At 40.4% G+C, this 27,644-nt stretch overlaps 1 protein-coding gene across 4 annotated transcripts; it reads left to right on the top strand.

Annotated features, from left to right (window-relative positions):
* Positions 1-15,538: 15,538 nt before the first annotated feature.
* Positions 15,539-22,267, top strand: LOC116213996 (protein NARROW LEAF 1). Of its 4 annotated transcripts, none has more exons than XM_031549193.1 (6): positions 15,539-15,852; positions 16,322-16,972; positions 17,334-17,477; positions 18,294-18,534; positions 20,507-21,007; positions 21,509-22,267. In XM_031549193.1, the coding sequence occupies exons 2-6, from the start codon at positions 16,478-16,480 to the stop codon at positions 21,943-21,945; spliced, it is 1,818 nt and encodes a 605-aa protein (XP_031405053.1). In that variant the 5' UTR covers positions 15,539-15,852; positions 16,322-16,477; the 3' UTR covers positions 21,946-22,267. The 4 variants fall into 4 exon arrangements, with proteins under 4 accessions (XP_031405053.1, XP_031405052.1, XP_031405054.1 ...); XM_031549192.1 differs by having other exon boundaries at positions 15,541-15,760; XM_031549194.1 differs by lacking the exon at positions 15,539-15,852 and adding an exon at positions 15,880-16,189.
* Positions 22,268-27,644: the final 5,377 nt, after the last annotated feature.

A 27,644-nucleotide genomic window follows, 5' to 3' on the forward strand; every position in this document is an offset into this window, starting at 1 on the left:
ATAGGTCACGTGTTGCACGGGGTCCAACGCCCCAAACCATCGAACACGAGGTCCAACATCTCCTAATTCACTAAGCGCGTGCAACCCGAGTGCGGAATGGGATCTAGCCTCGATTCACCGTCATACTCCAAATATGGCCTATGTGGAAGGCAATTTGGATTGGATGCGTGAAACGGGTTTAGATATCACCCGAGAGCTCGATCGGTCCAACGGTTACAGTGGGAATCGACCGGTTCTCTTGCGAACCGTTGGAACGATCGGACCCGACCCCCGGCTCCTTGAGCCCGCGTTGCCTTAATTTGTTTATCGGTTATTCAAAACACACGGTGAGCCGGAGTGGAATATTGGCCCAATGCAAACCGATCAGGATCCATTTACTTATTCAGTTACACTTTGTAATTATTCGAGAGAACATTGTGAGGATTTTATTTGTATATTCACTCGGTCACTTGTAAGGATCCCCGATCGGCGAGCGAGAGGTCCGAGTGTCGAACCGGTCAAGTCGGTCTATTATTACCAAGAGATGAGTAAGCTCGAATACTCGCGGTTTCGGTTCGCGCAGGGAATCGATCATCACGGTTCGATGAACTGTAACGTTGAGATAGTGGACCGATTCCTCGACGCACAAGCCTACTCATCTTTCGGGTTCTTGGCCCAACTTGATCAATCCATCGACTTTACGGTGTCAAAACGGGCGAGTCGAGCGCAACTCTAAATCACGCGGTAAATAAACAAAATGGCAAGCCTAGCAAGCTAGAGTACCGAAAGGGCGTGCGGGATATAGGCCCGCATGTAATAGAACCCCCGAATTCGGAATTTCCGGTTCCGTACGACCATTGCCTTAGCATTTAGGTGTACCCCGTACCCCTAGACCCGGGTAACTTGCTGGCCCTCGACCTTCGGGTCGTAAAATGGCAAGTGGCGACTCCTTCTCACGTGCGTCCGTCGCGCGTCCCCGGGAAGGTGGACACTTCCAAGCCGCGTTTGCTTAGGCGCGCGCATGCGTGCCCCGACGAGATGAAATTCGGGTGCGCACAACTGGGACTAGCTTGCCAAGCGCCACCCTCAACGTCCCTCAGGGCTCTCCCAAGAGTCGTGAGCCACCGTGCCTAGCCACCGGGACCACGCTTAGCCGCCTTTTCAAGCCGGGTTTCTTCTCGGCTCTAGCGGGTCATCCGATCCTCTTCACACCTTCACTGAGCCACTAAGCCTCCAATTCATGCCCCGAGGAGTAGGTATAATTTCCCGACCTTTAGAGGAGTAGGTCTTTTAAAATTTATCGCACTTGTGCGGCATAAGGCGAAGATCGAGGATGGGGAGATCGTTACGACCAAAGTCGAGTCAAGGGAGGCCTCGGCCATACCCCTTCGGGTGAGGCCGAGACCTCTCATAACCTTGCTTGGGTTGGCCATGGCTTAATTGGCCTCGATCTGACTTTATTTCGTGTTTTTACTATTTCTCGTTTTGCGTGCTAATAACGACTTAACACATATTTGTTAAATATCACGTGTAATATATCGTGCATGCAAAAACGATCTAAACTAGGGTGAAGAGGCCAAGCTTGACCCATGTTGGCCGAGAGGCCCCTTGACCTCTCACAGGTCGTGTGGTGGCCTCCCCACCTCGGTCAAACGTCGTTTCACGGTTTTTACATTATCTCGTTTTTCGTGCCGATACCATTTTATCGATTCTTGTTCAATATCGTGTTGCTATGTATTCCTCGTTATCATGGTGATACTAGCTTTGTATGTGTTTATTTGATATCGTGTTTTGATGTGACGCATGTGGGAAGTGGTTCGAATCGGGGCGAGGATACCGTTATTGACCCGAGTTGGGCCATGGAGTCTCTCGGCGATACCCTTTTTGAGGTGTGGCCGAGAGTCTCATGGCTTATCTCGCGTCATGTGGTGATCTCCCATCCTTGATTAGATCCTATTTCTCGGTTTCTACATAATTTCGTTTCCCATGCCAACGTTAACTTGACGGTTAATTACCCTTCTAATACGTTAAATACGAATCATGCATAGATTCGGGTCATGAGGACCATCGCGAGTACACAAGGGCTTAAGGGGCTCTCGACCATCCTTGACCGAGCCTTATTGGCCCGTGAGGACCCGTTATGGTCCTCGTGTCACGAGTCGTTTCTGATAATTAAAACGATTGGGGATTAGAATCCTATTTGGGCTATCCATTTATGATCGATTCGATATTTCGAAATCTGCAAATCCAAAAGCTTTCTGTAAATTACTCAATTTAGTCAATCACGTACATGTAGTAAATCGAGATGATCCACTCGGCTAATTAACTCACAAGGCTTTCCAAATTATTTGCACGAACAGGCTAACAACTTGTAACTAGGTCAATAAATAATGGACCGATAATTATTCCTTTTTCAAAACTCACATTTCAACAAAATACCGAGACATGTGACACACGTAGCACAAATATTTAGGTAGGACTAGCACGTCCTGACTCGACTCTGGGCCTTATTTGAGGCGGCTCGAGTCGGAGCGTGGGAGTCTTCTCTAGACCACTTTCGGACAGAGTAATTAGTTTCTCGGCTCTCTTAGGGTCCATACAACCTTGGAGGATTCTAAGGATTGGTTGACACCGGCTATTGACCTCAATGGTCCGTGTCGCGCAGTCTCAATTTATCTTCATACAAACACATTTTTTTTTTACTTAAAGGCATGATTATCTGTTTATGGTTTATCGACAACCCTAGGATTAGAGTGGTCGAAACATTCCGAGCCACAATAAAGGACAGGCAGCCCGTGCTGGCGCAAGTCTTATTTGCATAGCCCTCTTTACTCAGCCTGTCATTCTAGCATAGATTCGAACACTTATGAGTGTGGACCAGAGGCGCGAGTAGGGACGGTTAGTGAAAGGTTGTCTGGTCTTTCATAGGACATGAGTAGAGGCCTTAGCACCCTCGTGGTGTTTCGCGTCCCTACCTCTTATGTTTGTGCTTAGATTGGGTAAAACACGAAAACTAACTAATTTCGAACTCGGCATAATCAAAACAGGGGAAAATGGGCGAGGTGAAACACCAGGTTTTAAGTTTTTGGTAAAACACATTCTTTGTGATAATCTGTCAAATCCTCAATGTCACAAAACAGATTAATTTAAACAAACACACACATCCAGGGCTTGAAAATAGACATCATCTCTGTCAAGTTCTTTATAAGCAAAACCGAATGTTACATACTCTTCCAGAGCAGCCCATGGTCGATTCTTTACCGTGCACCACTATGTTTTCATCTATTTAGGATAGAGACATATTTGTTAAAAAACCCCAGTTCATAATTTGATAATCACGTAAATACGACAATTAACTCACACTTTGTATGTTTTTTTTGCTTTTATCTGTTTCTTTTCTATTTTTGCTTGTTTTTGTGCGGTTCGGTCCTGAACCCTCAAGATGCGATCAACACGGGGTCTAACGCCCCCAAACCCTTGATCAGGGTGTCCAATGCCCCACGCACATTGAGCGCATGTGATCCAAGCGCGGTATGGGGTCTAGCTTTGAGTCACCATTTCAAACCGAGTAGTATCCAAGCGGAGGATTGTTAGGAATTGGTGTATGTCCTAGAGGCAATCTATCATCAGTTCCGTAATATGACATGTATTTCATTATATTACGAGGCATTTCTGTTATTGTGTAGATTGCGCTAAATATGATTTTACACAATAATGTCCTTGGAATAGTAGGTTCAATAGGCATCAAGTGTGACTTGATTGTGAGATCCTATAGTTACTGAACATTATTCCTAAATGTCCCTGGTCAAAGTATTATCGTTAATTAGGACAACAATAATACGGTTAGACTAGTATGGGTGTTGATCGATGACCAAGTCTCACAGGTCATGGATATAGAGATATCAAGTCACACCACATGTATACATTAAGAGTAATGTGTATTGAACTGACCCGCTATGAGATTGCTACATGGGTTGTTACGTGACTGTCATTAACATATCTCAAAGTGACTATAGTGTAATGGTCCTTTGACTTGAGGTCACAATGGATTCATACATGTAATGTCATATACTTTGATACTGTCAAACGCCACCGTAACAGGCTGGTTATAAAGACAGTTATTGGGTATATCACAGAGCATGGAGAGGAATGTGAGTGACCAAAATAGAATTTGTCCCTCTTACGAAACGGGAGCGATATCTCACGGCCACTTGGTGGTTAAGTCTAAAAGTGTATGCATACCTAAATGAGTCGATATATCGATATCGAGCTCATTTGTTCTAATAGACTTACCTGGTAAACCAAGAAAAAGAGATATTGAGCCATACAAGGATGTCATTGACCATGCTTTGAGCTCAATAGAGATATAGAGGACAATGGATTATATTACACGGTAATATAGGTCACGAGATTCATCGAAAAATTGACTTTCCGATTACTTGAGTAACAGTGATGCATTGCTAGATACCGCTCACTGTTTGTAATATTGAAATAGAGATTTCGATATTACTATCAACGTAATTGGGAACCTACAGGGTCACACACTACGACTAAATTGACGAGATATTTTGAAATAATAAAATCGTCTAATAGAGATTAGATGATTTATGCTGCGACCGATTAATCGGATATTTAATGAGATTAAATTTGTCGATTAATTAGACTCGATTTATTAGATTAAATGGACCAAATTGTTACACGATCCATGTGAGGACACATGGCAATTTGAGACTCTTAATTTTCTTTGTCCCACATCGGTGGGTTTCAAATTTTTCCTCCCCCCTATTGTTTATAAAAGGGGCACAGAACATGCATATAATGTATGTAAGTATATATGCGTATAATTATATATATATATATGCATAAGTGTATATGCGTGTATATATATATATATATAATTTGGGTTGAATTGTTCAACTCAAATTAGGTCCATTAGTCTGAAAATTTCAAGTGTCATATCGGTGTTTCTTTCGAGTGTTTGCCGCTAGCATCGCCGATCTCGAAAATTCGTCGACAAAGTCGGTGTGGATACCGGTAGAGGCATCACGCATGGGACGCTTGGTCGATAGTTTTAAAATTCCAGGTACGCTTTTATTTACTCTTATTCTTCTAGTAGCTCTTGAGATTAGTTTCACGGGTAGGAAATTTTTTGAATTTCTATTCCTTTTTCACTTCCGTAAGCCCCGCGAAACTAGCAATTGGTATCAGAGCCTAGCTAGTTAGAATCTAAGTAGATAATAGCATAAAATATGATTTTATGCTTGATACTGGTATGATTATGTTTGATATTTGCGATGCATGACTGTTAGACATGGACTAGGTCCTAGTTGTGTTAGTATAATAGTTATACGTGTGGACTATTATGTAATGGTTACATAATAGTGTATGGTGAGATCAATTAAATATTAATAAAATCCCTCTAAATATTAAGTCCATACCTTCCACCGTGTAACGCTCGTCAAGACCAAGATTGATGAGTGTGTAGACCTTGCCCTCGCAGGATGCCATCATCTATCCTAGTAAGACGTGGTGTTTACAAGTGGGTCAGACTGAACTAAGCAAGCCTAATAGGATTAGGAGTTCAGAGGCATGTAGTTGGGCATCGATCTACAAGATAGATTTGAATAAGGAGTTATTCACCCAACTAGTCAAGAGTTGCATGTGATGCGATTAGAAAAGTGAGTTCCCTACCTAAATAGCCAGTTCTGGGCGAATCAGCCCTCGCTGACTCAGAACTTGGTGAGATATGGATCTTGAACTACTGTGAGATATGATATTCTCTGAATCAATGTTGAGGGTCATTGATTTGATATAAATAGTGGGAGCAATATTTAATAAAGTCCTCATTGAATATTGTTGCGTCATAATACTTATTTTGCATATTTTTGTGGTAGTTACCATGGCAGGGAGCACTTCTAGTACTTTCTGTTTGCGATCCGTCCTTGATAAGGAAAAACTGTCAGGGAATAATTTCCTAGGTTGGTATCGAAACTTGAGAATTGTTCTCACCCAAGAAAAAAAGTTATATGTCTTAGAGCAACCTCTTCTTGCGCCACCACCTGACGATGCCCCCCAAGCTGAGAAAGATGCTTATAGTAAGCATCATGATGATGCCGTAAATGTCAGATGTCTCATGTTAGTCGCCATGGACTCGGAGCTTCAGAAGCAACACGAGAACATGAAGGCGTACGATATGATCGTGCATATCAGGCAGCTCTATCAAGAGCAGGCCCGACATGAGAGATTCGAGATTTCTAAGGCACTCTTTTAAGCAAGGTTGACTGAGGGCAGCCCGGTAAGTCCTCATGTACTCGATATGATTGGGTACGTCAAGACTCTAGGACGACTGAGATTTCCTCTGGGTCAAGAGTTGGCCACAAATTTAGTCCTACAGTCACTGCCCAGTAGTGATAGTCAGTTCATCATGAGCTATAATATGAATGACTACAATAAACCATTGCCTGAAGTGCTTAACATGTTGAGAACAGCTGAGCATGATATTAGCAAGGGGGAGTCCATTCTAATGGTCCAGGGGACCAAAAGAAAGGGAAAGGGCAAGAGTAAAGGCAAGAGGGCTAAAGGTGCATCCAAGTATGACTTGGGTGTGTTGAAGCCTAAAGCCAAGGTGGTGAAGGATGATTATTGCTTCTACTGTGGCAACGCTGGACATTGGAAGCGGAATTGCAAGGTATACTTGGAAGAGTTGAAGAAGAAGAAGGGAAGTGAGACTTCCACTTCAGGTATCCATGTTATAGAGATTAATGTATCTACTACTTCTACATCTTGGGTATTAGATATCGGGTGGTGCTCATATTTGTGAAAATATGCAGGACCTAAGGGACAGTAGATCGTTGGCAAAGGGCGAGGTGGACCTACGAGTTTGAAATGGAGCAAGAGTTGCTGCATTAACTATAGGGACTTATCACTTAGTTTTGCCTACTGGGCTAGTATTAGATCTTAACGACTGTTATTATATACCTGCTATTAGTAGAAACATAATATCTATTTCTTGTTTGGACAAGAAGGGATTTTGTTTCACTATCAAGAACAAGTGTTGTTCTATGTACATGAATTATGTATATTATGGCAGTGCACATTTAAGTAATGGTTTATATGTTCTTGATCTAGATACGCCCGTTTATAATATGGAAACCAAACGGCTCAAATCTAATGATTCAAACTCGACTTACCTCTGGCATTGTCGTTTAGGTCATATTAGCGAGAGTCGCATCTCTAGACTCCATAAGGATGGATTATTGGTCTCGTTTGATTTAGAATCGATCGAGACATGCGAACCTTGCTTAATGGGGAAAATGACTAAGGCCCCTTTTACCAGAAAGGGTGAGCAAGCTAGTGATCTTCTAGCTCTCATACATACCGATGTATGTGGACCAGTGAACAAGCTTGCTAGAGGTGGGTATCTCTACTTCATTATATTTACTGATGATTTCAGTAGATTTGGATATGTGTATTTGATGAAACACAAATCTGAATCCTTTGAAAAGTTCAAAGAATTTAAGAATGAAGTGGATAATCAGTTGGGTAAGAGCATTAAAGTTTTTCGATCAGATCGAGGAGGTGAATATTTGAGCTATGAGTTCGCTGACTATCTTAAACAGTGTGGGATTTTATCTTAACTGACTCCACCTGGAACACCACAGTGGAATGGTGTAACTGAGAGGAGGAATCAAAATTTATTAGATATGGTTCAATCTTTGATGAGTCATGCAAACTTACCTGACTCCTTCTGGGGATATGCTCTATAGACAGCTGCTCTCATATTAAACAATGCTCCGTCGAAATCAGTTGAAAGGACACCACATGAGATGTGGTACGGGAAGCGTTCCAAGATATCTTTTCTAAAGATATGGGGTTGCGAAACTTATGGGAAGAGATTGTCTTCGGATAAGCTTGGCCCTAAATCGGATAAATGTTACTTTGTGGGGTATCCTAAGGAAACTCGAGGATACTATTTCTATAATTCCATCGAGGGCAAAGTGTTTGTTGCTTGAACTGCGGTATTCCTTGAGAAAGAGTTTCTCTCCAAAGGAACTAATGGGAAGAAATTAGAACTTGGGGAAGTTTTACCACAAAATGACATTGACCAATGTTGAGGTTGTAGAACAAGTATCACAAGGTGTTGTGGCACAATCTTCTGCACAAGTGACACAGAAGCCTCATAGGTCTGGTAGGATGCGTCATGAGCCCGAGAGATATGGATTTCTCGTGACTCAAGATAATGACGTATTGTTCATAGATAATGATGAGCCTACAACCTATGCGGAGGCTGTAATAGGCCCAGACTCTAAGAAATGGCTGGAAGCCATGAGATCTGAGATGGAGTCCATGTACACTAACCAAGTATGGAATTTGGTTGATCCACCTGAAGGGGTAAAGCCCATTAGGTGTAAGTGGGTCTTCAAAAAGAAGACTGACATGGACAGTAATGTGATTACCTTTAAGGGCCGACTTGTGGCAAAAGGTTTCAGACAAGTTCATGATATTGACTATGACGAAACCTTTTCCCCGGTGGCCATGCTTAAATCCATCAGGATCTTGCTTGCAATTGCAGCTTATTATGATTATGAGATCTGGCAAATGGATATCAAAACTGCTTTCCTAAACGGGAAGCTCCTCGATGATGTGTATATGACACAACCTGAGGGTTTTGTCGATCCACATAGCGCCAGAAAGGTTTGTAAGCTACAACGGTCTATTTATAGACTGAAGCAAGCTTCTAGGAGCTGGAATCTTCGTTTTGATGATGCAATCAAAGAGTTTGGTTTCATTAAGAATGAAAATGAACCCTGTGTTTACAAGAAGGTTAGTGGGAGCGTAGTGATCTTCCTGGTGTTGTATGTAGACGACATACTTCAAATCGGGAATGATATTCCTTCCCTACAGTCTGTGAAGACTTGGTTGGGAAGGTGTTTCTCTATGAAGGACTTAGGCGAAGCTACCTACGTGCTAGGCATCAGGATTTATAGAGATAGATCCAGGAGACTGCTTGGCTTAAGTCAGAGTGCATACATAGATAAAGTGTTTCGGCTCTTTAGCATGCAAGATTCTAAGAAAGGGTCGCTGCCTATGTTACATGGCATAAGCCTTTCGAAGGCTCAGAGTCCTTCTACTCAGGAAGAGAGGGACCGCATGAATAGGATTCCATATGCGTCAGCTATTGGATCCATCATGTATGCTATGTTATGCACTCGATCTGATGTCTCGTATGCTTTGAGTATGACGAGTCGATACCAATCAGATCCAGGTGAAAGACACTAGATCGTAGTAAAGAACATCCTTAAGTACTTACGAAGGACTAAGGAGATGTTTTTGGTATATAGAGGCGAAGAAGAGCTCGTTGTAAGAGGTTACACCGATGCTAGCTTCCAGACCGATAAGGACGATAGTAGATCGCAGTCAGGGTATGTGTTTTGCTTGAATGGAGGTGCTGTAAGTTGGAAGAGTTCCAAGCAGGAGACAGTAGCCGATTCTACCACAGAGGCCGAGTATATTGTTGCCTCTAACGCCGCAAAAGAGGCCGTTTGGATCAAGAAGTTCATGACAGAACTTGCTGTGGTTCCTAGCATCGCAGACCTAGTGGATCTCTATTGTGACAACAATGGAGCCATTGCGCAGGCTAAGGAACCCAGGTCTCACCAGCGATGCAAACATATACTCAGGCGCTTCCATCTTATTCGTGAGATCATCGACAGAGGAGATGTGAAGATATGCAAAATACCAATAGATGAGAATCTCGCAGATCCACTTACGAAACCTCTTGTGCAGCGCAAGCACGAGGCTCACACTAGATCTATTGGCATTAGACATATGCCAGATTGGCTCTAGTGCAAGTGGGAGATTGTTAAGAATTGGTGTATGCCCTAGAGGCAATCTATCATCAGTTCCGTAATATGACATGTATTTCATTATATTACGAGGCATTTCTGTTATTGTGTAGATTGCGCTAAATATGATTTTACATAATAATGTCCTTGGAAAAGTAGGTTCAATAGGTATCAAGTATGACTTGATTGTGAAATCCTATAATTACTGAGCATTATTCCTAAATGTTCCTAGCCAAAGTATTATCGTTAATTAGGACAACGATAATACGGTTAGACTAGTATGGATGTTGATTGATGACCAAGTCTCACAGGTCATGGATATGGAGATATCAAGTCACACCACATGTACACATCAAGAGTAATGTGTATTGGACTGACCCGCCATGAGATTGCTACATAGGTTGTTACGTGACTGTCATTAGCATATCTCAAAGTGACTATAGTGTAATGGTCCTTTGACTTGAGGTCACCATGAATTCATACATGTAATGTCATATACTTTGATACTGTCAAACGCCACCGTAACAAGCTGGTTATAAAAACAGTTATTGGGTATATCACAGAGCATGGAGAGGAATGTGAGTGACCAAAATAGAATTTGTCCCTCCTACGAAACGGGAGCGATATCTCACGGCCACTTGGTGGTTAAGTCTAAAAGTGTATGCATACCCAAATGAGTCGATATAGCGATATCGAGCTCATTTGTTCTGATAGACTTACCTGGTAAACCAAGAAAAAGAGTTATTGAGCCATACAAGGATGTCATCGACCATGCCTTGGGCTCAATAGAGATATATAGGACAATGGATTATATTACACGGTAATATAGGTCATGAGATTCGTCGAAAAATTGACTTTCCGATTACTAGAGTAACAGTGATGCATTGCTAGATACCGCTCACTGTTTGTAATATTGAAATAGAGATTTCGATATTACTATCAACGTAATTGGGAACCTACAGGGTCATACACTACGACTAAATTGACGAGATATTTGAAATAATAAAATCGTCTAATAGAGATTAGATGATTTATGGTGCGACCGATTAATCGGATATTTAATGAGATTAAATTTGTCGATTAATTAGACTCGATTTATTAGATTAAATGGACCAAATTGTTACACAATCCATGTGAGGACACATGGCAATTTGAGACTCTTAATTTTCTTTGTCCCACATTGGTGGGTTTCAAATTTTCCTCCCCCTGTTGTTTATAAAAGGGGCACAGAGCATGCATATAATGTATGTAAGTATATATGCATATAATTATATATATATATATGCATAAGTGTATATGCGTGTATATATATATATATATATATATATATAATTTGGGTTGAATTGTTCAACTCAAATTAGATCCATTAGTTTGAAAATTTCAGGTGTCGCATCGGCATTTCTTTCGAGTGTTGGCCGCTAGCACCGCCGATCTCGAAAACTCGTCGACAAAGTCGATGTGGATACCGGTAGAGGCGTCACGCGTGGGACGCTTGGTTGACAGTTTTAAAATTCCAGGTACGCTTTTATTTACTCTTATTCTTTTAGTAGGTCTTGGGATTAGTTTCACGGGTAGGAAATTTTTTGAGTTTTTGTTCCTTTTTCACTTCCATAAGCCCCGCGAAACTAGCAAGGATGGCTTGGGTCGAGACACGTGAAACAAGGTTAGATGATCACCATGGAGCTCGAGTGGTCCCACGGCTTTCTCGAGGACTATTCTGTCCTCTTGGGATCCGTCGATTCAGCTGGATCCGACCTTCGGCTCTCATGAGCCATCGTCGCATTAATTTCTTTTTCGGTCTTTCAAATACACAATGAGCCTGAACGGAATATATGGGACGCAAACTGACTGGGATCTCATTATTGTATCTATTATTGAGAGTACATTGCGAGACATTTACTTGTACATTTGTTTATGTAATGATTTTGGCCAGGGAGCGAACGGTCTTAGTGTCGAACTAATCTAGTTAGTCTACGTACCTGGGGACAAGTAAGCTCAATGCTTCGACGTTTTAGCCTACATGGGGAATCGACCATCATGGTCCGATGAACCGTACTGAGAAAATGGTGGACCGAACCCTTGATGTGTGGGCCTACTTCTCTCTCGGGCTCCTGGCCTAAATCGATTGTTTCAGTGAATTTATGGTGTCAAGCCAGGTAAGATGAGTAAAACCTAATCAAGCGGAAAATAAATTAAAAACGACAAATCTTAGATAAATTAGAGTACTGGTAGGGCGTGCGGGATATAGGCCCGCACGTAATAGAACTCCCCGAATCCGAAACTCTTGGCTCCGCAAGATCATATGCCCTAGCAAACTAGGTGTATCATTTACCCCCTAAACCTTGGCAACTCATCGGCTCTCAACCTTTGGATCGTAAACGGGTAGTGATGACTCATTCTCATGCGTGTCCGTCACACACCCCCCGGGAAGGTGTTCCCAAAGTTGTGCGATTAGTGCGCACGTGTGCAGGCCCCGACGAGACAAAATTCGTGTCCGCATACACCCAACTTCTTGTGGACGCTTCATTTCTGGTAACTCGATGAGCTTTAACTCCAGCAAGTGGTCGAGCATCCCAGGAACATCAGAATCAGGAAAATGGTACTCTTTATTTTGTAACTCTTCCAAAGTGAGCTTTGTTTTGGCCTTTGATTGAGTCGGAAAAATTCTCTTCTTTCTTTTTGCTTGAAATTTTAACTGGAGCAATATTCACAGCCAATGATTGTTTGTCTTCAGCTTTAGCCGAAGGTTTGACTCGTTCCTTTGTGTCTTGGCACTCCTTTGGTTTCCATATTTCTTGAGTAGGTGGCTCTTATGCTCCATTGGCCTTCATGCTCAACTCCTTGTCATGTGCGTGCGTTTCTAGCTCTTCAGACTTGCACGACTTAATTCCTTGTAGAATGTAGCGCAAACCCCAATGCATTTCTTGTATGCACATATCGATGACTGATTCTTCAGATAAATGATCTTTGTAGTTAAGGCTCAAGTTCCTCCATCGTTGTATGAAGTCTATGATAAGCTCAGCTAGTGCACACTCATACTCACCATTCTTCTTGTGTCATAGAGCCTATTCAAAAACTCATGTTCCAACTGCTCCCAACTGTCAATAGACACGGGCTGTGGATCAATGTACCAATCAAATGCATTTCCTTAGTACGATCAAACAAACCGTTTGACAACCATATCCTTTCAGTTCCAACATTATTGCATGTCTCCACGAAATGAGCCACATGCTACCCATCAAACTGCAGGAACTTTGGTGGTTGGTAGTTTGCTGATATTGTCATGAGCTCGATCCTTCGGATGTAGGGCTTTTCATATGTCACCAGAGATGAACTGCTTGCTTACACTTGACCTCTTGAGGCTTCCCTAATGATTTCTTGCAATTGGTCTGTAGGAATAAACCCCTCAGCAGTAACTTGAATTGTTCTTGTTGGGGTTGGCGCCCTTAGAGAAGCAGTAGTAGTCCTAGATGCTTTAGCAATCTCAGATACTCGTTCTCAACCTGGAAGTGTTGCAGGTGCTCTTGGGTCGTTGGCAACAACTTCCAAAATCTCTTATTGTCTTGGAGTGTTGATAACTCGGCTTGATTCTCTCATACTCTCAAGTTTGTTCATCAACAATGCTATTTGGGCATCCCTTTCTTGTATGGTCTTCATGAGAGTTTCGAGTGATTCAGCCAAGCTTGAGACTTATTCCTCTAATGATGCTGCATTCGTCACCATTACAGGCATGATTCCAAAGTTAAAGCTGCCTTTTGATTTGGAGTTGCCCCCCAACCCCTTTCCCCAAGAATTTGTTCTATCAGTAATCACAGAGATAACCAAATTAGTCCTATTAGCCAAAATTGTTGCCTTCATCTGGACATAGTTAGGATCAACATTTAGCAAGATCTCTATGTTCCCACCTTGTTCAGCCGCAACTTTGGCCTTACTCATCGTCAGTGGCCCTTTGTATTGGGTGTTTAAAGTTGAATCAACAATGTTTTGCTTTCCCTTCATGTCAAATCCTTTTATTGCAAAGAGAGATGAGAGGTAGAAAAGGTCCCACTGTGAATGTTGGAAATTTGTACATAACAAATTTCGAGTCGAAAGAAGACAAGAAATTTATGTGACATAGTTCCAATTTAATTTGACTTAATGGGTACAATCTCTAATTTAATTCCTGTAAATACAAGAAAGAATCCTCCGATTCTCTTCGCTTAGAATAAATGCCTTTAAGAGAGTCCGCAAGATTTGTTCTCGTAACTTTGCGATTAATCTCATGTTAATAGCTTCAACTTTCCTTTCAACTTGAACACCTTTAAAAATCATGGGGACTTGTGTGCTTGATCCGATTGATTGTGAAGCTCACTAGGGTCTTCGAGACTTAATCCGTCGTTCTTTATGTTTTTCCTTTAAACGCGAAGCATTCTTGATACCTTGGGGGATTTGATCTTCCAGCACTCCGTTAGTTTGCAGAGCATCTGGTTTTTCTCTCCAGTCTCTCCACAACTTTCGCTGTCCAAAGGGGCCTTGAATGAAGAATGAGGGCTCCTATTTATAGGTGTGGAGGAGGGGGGAGCCTTCAATCCCCGTGCTTGTCTCCTGTTGTTCGATTCAAAATTTCTTGCTCAATTTGGATCACCAATATTTCTTGCAGGAAGACATTTCCAGATTTTATAGGAATATCCTTCTTGTTGTCCAAGATTACTATACATGGCTTCTTTGACTTATTTGCTTTCCATGTATACTTAAATCCTGACAAATTTTATACGCAATAAAATACTATCCATTATATTATACAAAAATATTCTATTTATTACTAGAACAATTTATTTTTTTAGTAATAATAATTTATTCCTTTATTAATTATTAATAAAGGTCGAGGTGGCATTTCGTAATTGGACGAAATTTTTAGTAGTCTACAACGTCCATTAAAGTATGATGGTTTTTCGAATATTTTGGCCGTCGAAAAGGAGTCAGTGTTATGTTATTTGTTACTTAATTATCACTATATCCTCAAACTCAATAGTAAATATAAAATGAAGTTATTGTATGCATTTTAGAAAAGTGAAAGTGAGACCAAATGAGGGGTTTGGCTTTATAAAATCTAATACAAATTATTTGGTGAATTTTTCTATTTGAATTCTTGTACTTTCGATTTTGAACGGTCCAAATAAAGTGCTTATTTATATATCATTTTTTTTAACGAAATCTTTTCATATGTAGTATTTCATGAAATAAAGAAAATTTAATTTGAATTATATAAAATGCACTTCGATAATTTGATCATAATAATCATATAATTATATCTATAAATTTTAGCCACTGGTCCGTGCATCGCATGAGTCTTTACACTAGTATTATCTTCGTTTTTTTGCTGAATTACACTAGTATTATCTATGTGTACTAGAATTGGGGGAACAATTTGTATAATACCATACAAAAAGAATTATACATATACACACTCAAAAGTAAGTGAATTTTGTGAGTTATTTAAATCAAAGCCTTTAGTGGATAATAATAGTAAACGAATAACTAGACGAAAAAAAAAAATCAATCAAAAGCCCAAAAAAAAAATCATTTCTTCATATGTAAAAGGGGTCTCTCTCTCGCTATAGTACAAATCCAAAATAGTACCCACCACTTTCTCCTATTCTCTGTCGCTAAATTTGGCAAGGTTGCTTTCCCGTCCCGACCGTGCCTTCGAGTACTCTCTCGTGTCCCAGCAATTGTCCTCTTCATCCATAAATCCATAAATTTAATTAAAAAAACGAAAAAAACCTCTGCCTTTGTGAGTCTGTCCGGTTCTTATAGTAATTAAAAACTGCTCCTTTTTGCCATTTTCCTCTTCTTTTTTTTTTTTTTTCTTTTTTCTGGGTCGCGCTGGGCGGACTGGACTGGGGTGTTCTTGAATCCCATCCCAACTTCAGAGTTCCTGCCGGGGTTCTTAATCGGTGAGTTCCTGCTCTTTTCTTCCTCCTGCCCACAACCTCCGCTCGGCTGAATGAGTCGGTCAGAATGCTGCCGAATCGCCGCTGGTTTCTGGGTCTGTATTGCTTCTGCTTAGTTCCTGGTCCTCCTTTGCTCCTTCCCTCCCCCGTCAATTCAAAACTCCATTCTTGCCCTTCTGCGCCAATCTCCTTGTTTTGCTAATGAGTTTGCGGGCCTTCATCGGAGGATCGAAGCGGATTAGAGTGATGGTTCTGTTTCCCTTCTTTAATGTTTGACTTCTCCCCTGTCACCGCGGCTCACTGACGCTGCTGCCAGGAGGGCGTTCCTGATGATTAGATAAGATTTTTGGGTCTGTCTTGTCCCTGCCTCTATTTGTTTGACCATGGTTGCAACACCATGGTTGAGACTGTTCCTGGACAAATCTCGAGACTGTAAGGCGATGGGCTTGCTTAGTTGAAGTATATGCTTGGTGTTTCAGCTCGTTTGATGAGTTCGGTTCCATTTCATACCTGTTGTTTTCCTCAATAAAAAGAGGTTTTTCGCTATGTTTCTGTGCTGTACAGGTGAAATCAAAATTGCGTTCATAGATGTGAACTTTGTAGAAGAATGTGGTTTTCAGCGTCGCTGCTGGAGCCGGCACATATGTAAGAACTGTGGAACTTCGGGTAGAATGCTCCTTTTACGGCTCCAGGATCATCATTGTGCAGCAGAGCAGGGAGATGGATAGGAACCCATCGGGCTTAAAGTTTCATCTCTCTGGGTCGTCGCAGTCAGTGGAGTCAGCCCTAGATTTGGAGAGAAACTATTGCAATAACCTGAACCTGCCCTCATCTAGCCCATCCCCACTTCAGCCTTTTGCTTCAGGTGGTCAGCTCTCGGAGAGTAATGCTGCTTACTTCTCGTGGCCCACTTCAAGCCGGCTAATAGATGCAGCGGAAGATCGGGCCAACTACTTTGGGAACCTTCAGAAAGGAGTGCTGCCTGAAACCCTTGGAAGGTTGCCCTCGGGGCAGCGAGCCACGACCTTGCTTGAGCTGATGACAATTAGGGCATTCCATAGCAAATTCTTGAGGATGTTCGGTCTTGGAACTGCAGTTGGGTTTCGCATCCGACGAGGAGAATTAACAGATATCCCAGCCATTCTTGTCTTTGTTTCCCATAAAGTTCACAGGCAGTGGCTGAGCCACAACCGATGTTTACCTGCAGCCCTTGAGGTAGTATAATTTAGTATTTTCAGATTTTAGTTCACAGGCAGTGGCTGAGCCACAACCGATGTTTTATGTTTTGCTTTATCTTTTGACTGTTGTTCTGGAAAAATTTTAAGCAGTAAGCATGCGTTCCTATCGAATTTACCCTTCTAAGTGCCATTTGCCATGTAGACGTAGTTTTTGACAAATACTGAAAGCTTGCTAGAAATAATGACTAGTATATAACTAATAATAACTTTGGAAGATCTGTCAAAAGACAAATACTTATATCTATTGTAAAATGGATATTGCTAGTTCAGTTTGACTGCTGTTACTTACACTACCTAATGTATCCTGTACATTATGAATGCATTTAAATGGTGGATAGGGACCAGGTGGTGTATGGTGTGACGTGGATGTTGTTGAATTTTCATACTTTGGGGCACCAGCCCCTACTCCAAAAGAACAATTATATACGGAGCTTGTAGATGGTTTAAGGGGAAGCGATCCGTGCATTGGTCCTGGCTCTCAGGTTTCGTCTCTGTCTCTCTCTGTGGATTTTTGCCTTCAGTGGTTTTATGCTTCTTAAATGCTTCAGTGTGTTGATCTTGATTCTTCAATGTCTCAGATCATAATTTTTGAATGCATAAATCTCGATTTTAAATCAAGTTTAATGCTTATGTTTTTTATAAAATCAGGATCCATGTTTGCTGATCTTGTTTTTTCAATGTCTCAAATTATAAAGTTGTAGGGTTGAAGTCCTGAACCCCTGTTGCTTACAGGAAAATTATTTGCATTTGCTGCTCTCTTTTTTTGGCTTAATTTATGATGGAGGAGATGTGTGTACATGGGAGGCATACAATAAATCCCAGAGACAGAATTGAGGGTAAAATTTGAAGTAAAGAAGACATGAGAGATAATTCTTTTGTTTCTTCTTTTTCATCAAATAAAGTTCAACATGTTTTCAGGACTTCGCTGCTGATAGGATTTTGTTGCCATAATTTTATCTTTACAGCATCCTAATAAGCATAATTGTAATGTGTATCATACTATTGAAGGTGGATGACTTTCGTACTAGAGGACAATATATAAAGTCCGAAGGCCTTGGTTTTAGTTAAGTGATCATTCTCTTTAGCGAAGAGGAACTCCTGAACATGTGATTAAAACCATACTGCTACAAAGTTCCACTTCAGAGAGAAATATTACGTCTCTATTTTTTCTAGATTGTTGGTACTTTACTATTAGTGAATTCTTATAGTATGCTTATGCTGTCTCTTTTTTCTTCTCTTTTTCTTTTCTTGGATCCCTTTTGTGAGAATACTTGTGATTTAGCTCCTTGATTTTCTAGGTTGCAAGTCAAGAGACATATGGAACTTTGGGTGCAATTGTGAGAAGCCGCACAGGAAATCGTCAGGTGGGGTTCCTCACTAATCGTCACGTTGCAGTTAATTTGAACTACCCGAATCAAAAGATGTTTCATCCTTTACCACCAAGCCTCGGGCCCGGTGTTTATCTCGGTGCTGTTGAGCGGGCTACCTCATTTATTACAGATGATCGGTGGTATGGGATCTTTGCTGGTAACAACCCAGGTAAGATGTGGAATTTATTGCAGAAAGCTCTCACCAGCTTTGCATCATCATTACTAAATTATCTGTGGTAATTTCTATGTCCCTTTTTCATTCAATGATATTTATTCCCTTGCTTGAGTAAGCAGCATGAACAAATAATAACTGCAAAGTGCCCTTACGTATGTTTGCTGAAGTTTCGCCCCAATATTTTTGGAGATGGTACTAACAAGTATATTGTGGCAACTTATTCAAAAACAGGAAGGAAAAAAAAAACTGATCAATTGCCTTATACCACATGCTTCTGACAGTGACAATTTCTTTTTCCTTCTTTTCGTACCTTGATTGGCTAGAGTATGTCAGAACATTATCTTACACTTATCAAAATTGATTTAGTTAGATCTTTGAAGCCTCAACATTCAAGTGGACAAACTTCTGTTCATTTGGCTTGAGTCTACAAGAATGAGTTAATTGGATTATTCTCAACCAACGTGAATTTTCAATTTATCACACATTCTTCATTTTCTCAAAGGTTCTCTATTGAAACTTAAATATGTCGGTGTGAATTTAGGAGCTAAGACTTGTCTCTTAATAGTTCGGCTATAGGTGAAGTCAGTGCAATTGGGGAAAGACCAGTGGGGAAATAGTCCCCGGTTTTTTTAACGAGTTTTAATTTTCTCATCTTGAAAATGGGGGAAAAAAGAAAAAAGGGAACAGGGATCCCACTTACACATTTTGCCTGGGAAGTGTGATATGAATATGCTTTGTTATATTTCTACTTTTTTGGAAAGGGAAAATGGGAGATAGAAGACTACTGACATGCTGTCATTGTCACATCTTGTCACATCTTCTATGTGGTTTTGAAAAACTAATGGAATGGTGACAGGTGGCCCAAATTTGCAACAAGGGAAAGTTAATAGATAAAGTTTAAGCGGCACTACTGTATGAACTTCAAGTTAATAGTCCCACTAGAATGAATTCATTATATTGCACACAGAATATCATGTTTTGGCTAGTGAGTATTTGGTTCGTGATTTCAGTGGATATGGGTCTCATGCTTGAATCTTGAATGCTTTATTAGTCACAGCTCTAACATGGAGGGGATTGAATGTGTTTCATTATGCAGGCTTAATGTTATATGAACCTTCTTGCATAGAGCATTAGTACCTTGCAAAGGTCAATTTAGGAATACTGTGCTGTGTTTGTGCATAAAGGCCGAGGATGGTGATTATTCTCAGATATTCTTGCTATAGAATTAATTAAAATGTCCTGGGTATTTAAGGAAATAAACGAATTAAAATGTCCTGGGTATTTAAGGAAATAAACGTTCATTAGAGCAAGTAGTAAGATTTCAATCTAGGATTTAGATTTTGATCCTATCAAACCTGCTAAGGTGATGGAATCATCCACTTTTGCGTCAAAATGAGGCTAAAAATTTTCATGTGGTGAATGAACTATTTTGGATGTCTTATATGTCAAGTCATGAAGAGGTTTGAGTCTTTTATAGATGGAAAGAGATGACAACGAGCTCAACTACTAAAAGAGCAACCACATTAATGGAAAAAATTAGGCCTGGAAAGACACCTCTTCCATTTGATGCTTTTACCCTTTCGCACTTATTAATTGTATTTCTCAAGCTTCAACAATTTTGAGGACAGAGTTTAGGAGGTTTGTGAAATATCATGTGCAGAATGGATGAGAAACTTAGACAAAATGTGATATGTCAAATGATGTGCCTATTGCATAGCATTGTTTATTTACGTCATACCTTCAATGGAAAAGGTAGGTATTGGTGGCTGGCTTTGATCAGGAAGGCACCATTGTCTGCTGTTTGAAATTGTTACATTTATTGTGCTTCGACAACTAATACATACATGGTTGATATATTAATCTTTTCGGTGGAAGGGAGTAAATGTTTCTGTGTCTTCTGTTAACTTATTATTTGGCCTCTTCACTCTTGTATGCCAAACCCCCTTACAAGCTGCCTATTCTGCAGAAACATATGTGCGGGCAGACGGGGCCTTTATTCCTTTCACAGAAGACTTCAACATGAACTATGTGACCACTTCTGTTAGAGGGGTGAGCGAAATTGGCGAGGTGAATACCATCGATCTGCAGTCCCCGATTGGGTCTCTCATTGGACGACAGGTGGTCAAAGTTGGGAGAAGCTCTGGTTTGACCACTGGGACCATAATGGCATATGCCTTGGATTACAATGATGAGAAGGGAATATGCTTCTTTACCGATTTCCTCGTGGTTGGCGAGAACCAACAGACTTTTGACCTCGAAGGGGACAGTGGAAGTTTAATTCTTTTGACAGGTCAGAACGGCGAGAAACCACGGCCTATTGGGATCATATGGGGCGGAACTGCTAACCGGGGTCGCCTGAAGCTCAAGGTGGGTCAGCCTCCCGAGAATTGGACCAGCGGTGTTGATCTTGGGAGCCTTCTTAATCTTCTCGAACTTGACCTCATTACAACTATTGAAGGTCTTCAAGGTTGGTAGTCTTTGATCTGGATATTGTACAGAATTCCATGACTCCTCTAGTTGTATCTGGTGAAGTATCGTTCAAAAAATGCACTTAGTTGAATCTAAGAAAATGGTGAAATATGGAAGTTTGCAGATTTGAAATTAGTGACCCGAGACTTTCGAGTCCTTTTTCTTGCATAAATGATTCTCAGAAAAATCTCAATACTTTCTGTTTGATGTGTAGTAGAACCTAGAAAATATAATTATGTCTATTTGCTTGCCAATGCATCCTTAAGACATTTTTTGGCTTGGAATTTAATAAAAAGATCAACCTTTGGTCTATCAAAACACCAGATAATATCGAAAGCAAATAATTTCCTGAAAACTTGGCTTCCTTGATGATCCTTCCTGGCAAAGTTCCCTATAAACTAAAAGTTCCCCTAAATTTCAAATTGTTTTACCCATTGAAGTCTCATTAGTTCCCTGTTATCCATGTCTTTCAAAATAATATCTAGTTTGGGCGATGCAGCTGCAGTGCAGGAGCAAAGAACTGCTTCAGCAGCAGCGATGAATTCAGCAGTAGGAGAGTCCTCACCTCCTGATCGGGTCCCCTCAAGGGATAAAATTGAGGAGAGCTTTGAGCCTCTCTACCCGGGCATCCAGCAGGTCCCCATTGAACCTGACAACTGCCCAGGTGGTGGGCTTGTAAATGCTCCTCGACTGATGCCCTCCGACTTCCACATAGAAGACGGAGTTGGAGGATGTCCAAACGTTGAACACCAGTTCATCTCGAGGTTTGCAGAGAGGTCATTGCCTGGGCCTCAGAACAACCAAGAAGAAAATCCCAGATTGAACGAATTGTTGCCATCAGGAAACGAAGAGATCTCTGTGTCGTTGCAGCTTGGCGAGCCCAAAACGAAGAGAAGAAAAGGGTCTGGACACGAAGTAGAGCATCCCGGAGCATGAAACCAAGGAGGGAAAAAGTACCTGTGTAAGTTTTGTTCCTCCAACTGAACTGAATCTATCATTCTTATTCTTTCTCATACATTTCCTTTTCCTCGGAGTGGTGCTACGGGCCCATTTTCTGTGTCTTCGTGGTACTCTTAAGGGTACAGGGCAAGAATGGGGTGGGTGCCGATGTTATAGAAGGGGAGTATGGCGGTGGACTTGTCCACCTTTTATTAATTTGTACCGAATTCGAGTAAATAAGTATACTAATAGAACTGAATGGCAAATAGTGGAAATGGGCAAAGGCAAGTATTTGAGCAAAAGTGGTTTGGTTTCTGATTGTTTTCTGGTATGGCCGTTGCTTTGAGAAAATTAATCTTTCCTTTTAATTGATGTAGTTAAGAAAAGAGAATAATGGCAAGGGTGTTTCGGCCATATTTTCATAGTCTTCCCCTCAATTCCATCCGAAGTTTTGATATCGATATTCGGAAGTTGAGAAGATGAAATAGAGTGTCTTCATTTCGCATATGGTATGTGGTCCCTCTGGTTTTAAGGCAGATGCTGTGCTAATTTAAGAATGTGGAAGAGTGTACTCATCAATTTCAATCCTTTTTTTTTCCAATTTTTTGCAAATTTTTAATTTTGAGAATTATATATTATTAAGAAGAGGACGAAAAATGATTTTTTTTTACCAAAAGTTAGACCGCCGGACTAAAGTGGCAAAAAGTGAAATATTGAGGACAAAAATGGCAATAAAAAACAAAGCGGCAAAAGTGTTAAAAGGGTGAGATCATATGCTCACAATTAACCGCCCACATGCGAAGTCAAGGGAGCCACGAGAAAAGCAATACTATCAACCGTCACTCTGATCACCTCCAGAGGTTTGAAACAACCTTAAAGCCACAAGAACCACACACTTGTGTGGATCACAACATGCGGAAAAGAGTGAAAATCCATAATCAAGAAATGAGTTGTTGCATGCTCATTTAGATGATGATTCTAAGTTAATTCCTTGGCGTTCAAAGTTTTGAAAATCTAGAATATCGAGCTAGAAACCAGTAAGTCATGTTGCCTAATTATAAATACATTCAATTTTGATTTTGCGGTTTGTCTAGCATGACTCAATATCATATTGACACCATTTTATTTGTTTTGGATAATCAACTTTATTAGGTGGAGCCGATCACCCATTTAAAAAATAATAAACGAAATTCCTAAAAAAAAAAGAACGACAAACAAATTGAGATCGGAGAAGGTAGAGGAGGTGGGGGCTGTCGCCGTTCACCGCTACTCCATTGGCCGAGCTTACCAACGCCCTCAAGGGTCGCCGATGACCTCGGAAGGGGTGGAGGCTGCCGGCGTCAAATCAGTCAGCTCCAAAAAATCTGAAGATGTTGACTGATTTGAGGGGATGGAGCCATTGCCGCCACACGCTCCGTCCAAGGTCCTTGGCTACCCCTAAAGACACCGGCGACCTCGACCGGTGGGGTGGTGGTCGCCAGCGACGGCCCCACCTCCCTCTCCCTCTCCCGAGCTCTCAATTGGGCTTTCCCTTCTCTTTTATTTATTTATACTCTTTTATAAATAAATTATGTAGGGAAAATGATAATGTCTTTGGAGCGTTAGCTTATGTTAATGATTTGATTCCTTGGAACAGCTGTTTGTATCCTTCTGTTGTTTGATGCCCGAATGCGTTCGAACTGGTTTTCTTAAGCATAGATTGCCTCTTCGGGGAAAGGAGTTTGTTGTCTGCTTTGATTATTCGATCTTAGGTTTATGTATTGAGAGCTTACTACTGATTGTAAGATGTTGTCAGCGGGTCGTTTACTGCTGGGAGGTCTCAGCAGCCATTGTAATTAAAAGTTAGCTATAAGTGAGTTAAATGAATGGGAAAGAAAAAAAGAAGGAAGATAATTGTCATATCTACTTAATCATAAAGTTAAAAATCACTTAATGAGTAAGCAAAAAATTTTGACTTAATAAAACAAATTATTTTTCACTTATTGATACAATTTTTCCCTCACAAAACTTATTTTTCATCCTTATCATCCCCTCTATTCCTACACATTTCTTTCCTGAACTAATTAAAATTTTAATTTTTAAACATCTAATTTATCAAACACCGCCTTGCCGCTCCTTTGCTTGATGAATGGCTCTCTTGTCTCAGGTCAGCACTCTGTAAATTTTTGCAGAGTTTGCTGAATCCATCCTCATTCTATATTGCCGCTCGAAGGAAGCAAAATCATAGTTGCCATCGCAACGGGGAAGGGGATGAAAAATTTATGATCCTCCTAACTCGAAAAATTTACTATCCTAGCTATTCGACCCGAGAGGGAGGAGGATGGGGATCGATGAAATTCTTTATATTTATCCTCCTAAATCGAGATATATTTTTTCTTAATAATATATAAAATATCCGTTACACACAAAAGTCTTTTCTACGGAGTTTGCCCATTGTGCAAATCCTTGATCCTTCCTGCATAATCAATTATTAATGTTCAAAAGAGTCTCGTTTTAAGCAAAGGATCTAGAGAGAGATGCCGCCATGCGTTTGAAGATTATTGGAACAGAGGAATATGCGAAAAATAATCTCTGTTGCATAATTTGTCGTGTCCTATGGGCTCTGATTCTGTGGTATGACTTTCAAGCTGCTTTAGCGGGCAACATGCTAATGATCTTCGCAATCGAGCTGCGACTGTGGGAGCGTTATCCGAAACAAGCTTCGCTACCGAAGACACGTTGGAGTTTTAATATTTATATTTTTTTGATATATATATTCGGATCAATGAAATTCACTTCCTTTAATGAGACTGGCATCTCAAATTAAATACGTGTAAGAAGAATTGCGTTTTCCGTGGAATTGATTTTCAGCCCAGAAAAATTCGAGTGAAAAAGTGGCAAAATGCTTCAAAGTTATAAATATATCTTTCATCAGCGGCCATCAATTCGATGCTTATTTCATACAAAATTTGAACCTAGTAGCTTAGAGAAGGGGAATGGGTACTATAAGATCATGTTTGACCGTCAAGATATGAATTGAGATTATGATTTTGAAATCTTTATCCTGCATTTGGTGTCGATGGGATAGGGATAATGATTGTGATAAATTATTAAGAGACTAATCCCATAAAGGGGTAGGATAAGAGTGGATTGGAATTAATATTTGTGTCAAAAACGAAAATGCCAATGTTCTAATATCAAAATTTCCAAAATTGCCAGTAAAGTGTTTTTGTTTTTGTTTTTTTTTTAAGGGTTGAAGCCAAAAGATCAGGAGGAGCGGCAGTGGCCAAACTCCGGCCACCACTAGGAGTCGTCGGCGATCTCGCCCGCCCCTAGTAATTTAGAAAAAGAAAAAAAAATCAAGAAACACAGAAGAAAGAGAGAGAGATTGGGGTTGTGGTGGCTGGACACTGGCCACCCCAGCCCTAATCGAGGTCACCGAAGATCACAGAGGCCATTGACGACTTCGATTGGGGCGGCGGCGGTCTGCATAGGGCCACCACAGCCCGATCTCTCTCTCTCTCTCTCGTGTTTCTTTCTTCTTCTTTTTTTAATTACAGGTGGCGATGGTCCAACATTGGCCACCACCGTCCAGGCGAAGTCGTTGGCGACTTCGCTGGGGATGCGGTGGCCAGTAGGCCACCGTCACTGTCGTTCCTCCCTCAGTTTCTTCTTTTCACACTTTTTGGCTTCTTTTTTTCAAAAAAATTTTAAATTTTGATTTGATTTTTGATTAAAATTTTGATTTTCAGAGTTTAGTTGTATTTTTAAAATTTTAAATACTTATTCTAAGGGATGTATTGGTCATTTTACTTTAGTATTCTAATTCTAAATCCAAACATTCTCCAAGCACTTGATTAGGATATTGCAATCCTGTGGGATTTACAATCCCACTTCATCCTACCCCTATTCTTATCATAAACCCAACGACCAAACGTAGCGTAAGTATATACCCATCTTCCTTATAATCGGGAAAATGGATTGTATAACGTTTACTTTTATATTTGTTCCACTTATTTTATTAAGTTTTGAAGTATGTATTTCGACACCTATCCAAAAAGAAAAGTACGTATTTTGAGTAGGTAATTCTTGTGTGAATTGACTTGCTCGGATAGCAATATATCTCACTCTCTCTTGGCATGCATGTCTTTTTTTTTCCCAACTGGTTAGGTAATTTGTTATTAGACAATATTGTTGAGGCTATTATGCCCGTTTATGTGTTTTTTAAAAGTCCGTTTGATTTTAGGATCGATTTTTAAAATTTTAACTCTAATTATAACTTTACTCACTATACAATAAAAGTCAACAACACAATTATTACTTTTTCTCTTTTTTTCAACTTTTTCAACCACTCAATTCAATTTTTAATACTAAATTTTTTCAACTATTCATTATTTTTTCACACTTTTTCTCATAATTCAACAATGCAATCATTACAACCCAATTAAAATCAAAATTCAACTCTACTTAACTCTAAAACCAAACACGCCGTAAATTTCTGGGGGACTATAACTCCGTTTGAAAACAAATATATACATTATCGTCATCATGTTCTGACGATAGGGAAATTTGGTTGAGTCTCGCCTAGCTTGATGAGTCCAGGGCATCACGCCTAGCTTGTTGAATATAATTAAGCTTATGGGACAATACTTGTTGCATATATATCTAGCCCGATAGGAAGGCGGAACGTTCTTGAATGTTAACGAATCTGGTATAAAAAGTGGTGTGGTTGCCAATCAATGATATTTATTTGTCAACATCTATTTTTCACAAGTTGTGCAAAAACGAGGAAAAGAAGCTTTGGTTGCTTGTGGCAATTTGCCTTCGAAATGTGAACCACAAGTATGTTTTTATGGCAACATTAATGGGGGCTGCAAAGGGTATAAAACCAGCTCACCAATTATCAAAAAGAGGGTATAGAGCACCAATCATGGATTGGATCAAGCGTTTTAGCGATTGTTTCCCTTAAGGAGTATCTCGAATTCTAGTATTGTGAATAAAAAAATCCATTATGAGAAAGCTTTATCCCTTAATGAGCCGACTTGGCTCGACTGAATTAGTCGTGAGTCCGTTAGGCTTCTGGATACTAGGGTGCACACAAAAATAAGAGAATATAAGACAGTGACACACACTCTCGCCTATTGATATAGAGGTTACATGTTTAGTACTTAGTGAGACTACACGTGCTCCTTATTAATTATTTGGTATTTCTCTTTCATTGTCTAAGGTTTTGAACTGAGAAAAAAAACTTATCAATGAAAATCAACCCCTAATAGTAGAATGTGGTTCAATCAACCCCTAATACTAGAATGTCATTCAATGGTGAACATAGTTCTCAGTGAGCAGATTTTGCAATTTGAAATTCACTAAAGCCATCCCATCTGTCACCAAAGCCAAATCGGCGCTTGAACTGGACCATTCATAGTCAATTGGCTGATGACTCCCTTGTCGTTTGCCAACTAGGGGTGAAGAGAGGAACTTTAGAAGCAGACCGAGGGAATTTTACGTACTATGTAGAGTTTCAAAACTCATTAGAAACACCTTGTGGTTAGGATCAAGCTTGAATATGATTTGGTCTTAGCTTATAAGGGGTGCCAGGATCTCATCGAAGAAAAAGAAAAATAGAAAAGGAAGAACAATCCCTTACGGATAAACCTCATCTGAAGTAAGGGCTTTTGCTTGTAGATGTTGTCTTCCCTTGTTCCCAGCTTGTCAAG

The sequence above is a fragment of the Punica granatum genome, chromosome 7 (genome assembly GCF_007655135.1).
Source record: "Punica granatum isolate Tunisia-2019 chromosome 7, ASM765513v2, whole genome shotgun sequence".
NCBI classification, from domain to species: domain Eukaryota; kingdom Viridiplantae; phylum Streptophyta; class Magnoliopsida; order Myrtales; family Lythraceae; genus Punica; species Punica granatum.

Coding starts and splice junctions, on each gene's coding strand:
- LOC116213996 (XM_031549193.1), top strand. CDS start 16,478: ATGGATAGGAACCCATCGGGCTTAAAGTTTCATCTCTCTGGGTCGTCG. Junction 18,535..20,506: donor CTTTGCTGGTAACAACCCAG/GTAAGATGTGGA, acceptor CCTATTCTGCAG/AAACATATGTGCGGGCAGAC. Junction 21,008..21,508: donor AACTATTGAAGGTCTTCAAG/GTTGGTAGTCTT, acceptor TGGGCGATGCAG/CTGCAGTGCAGGAGCAAAGA.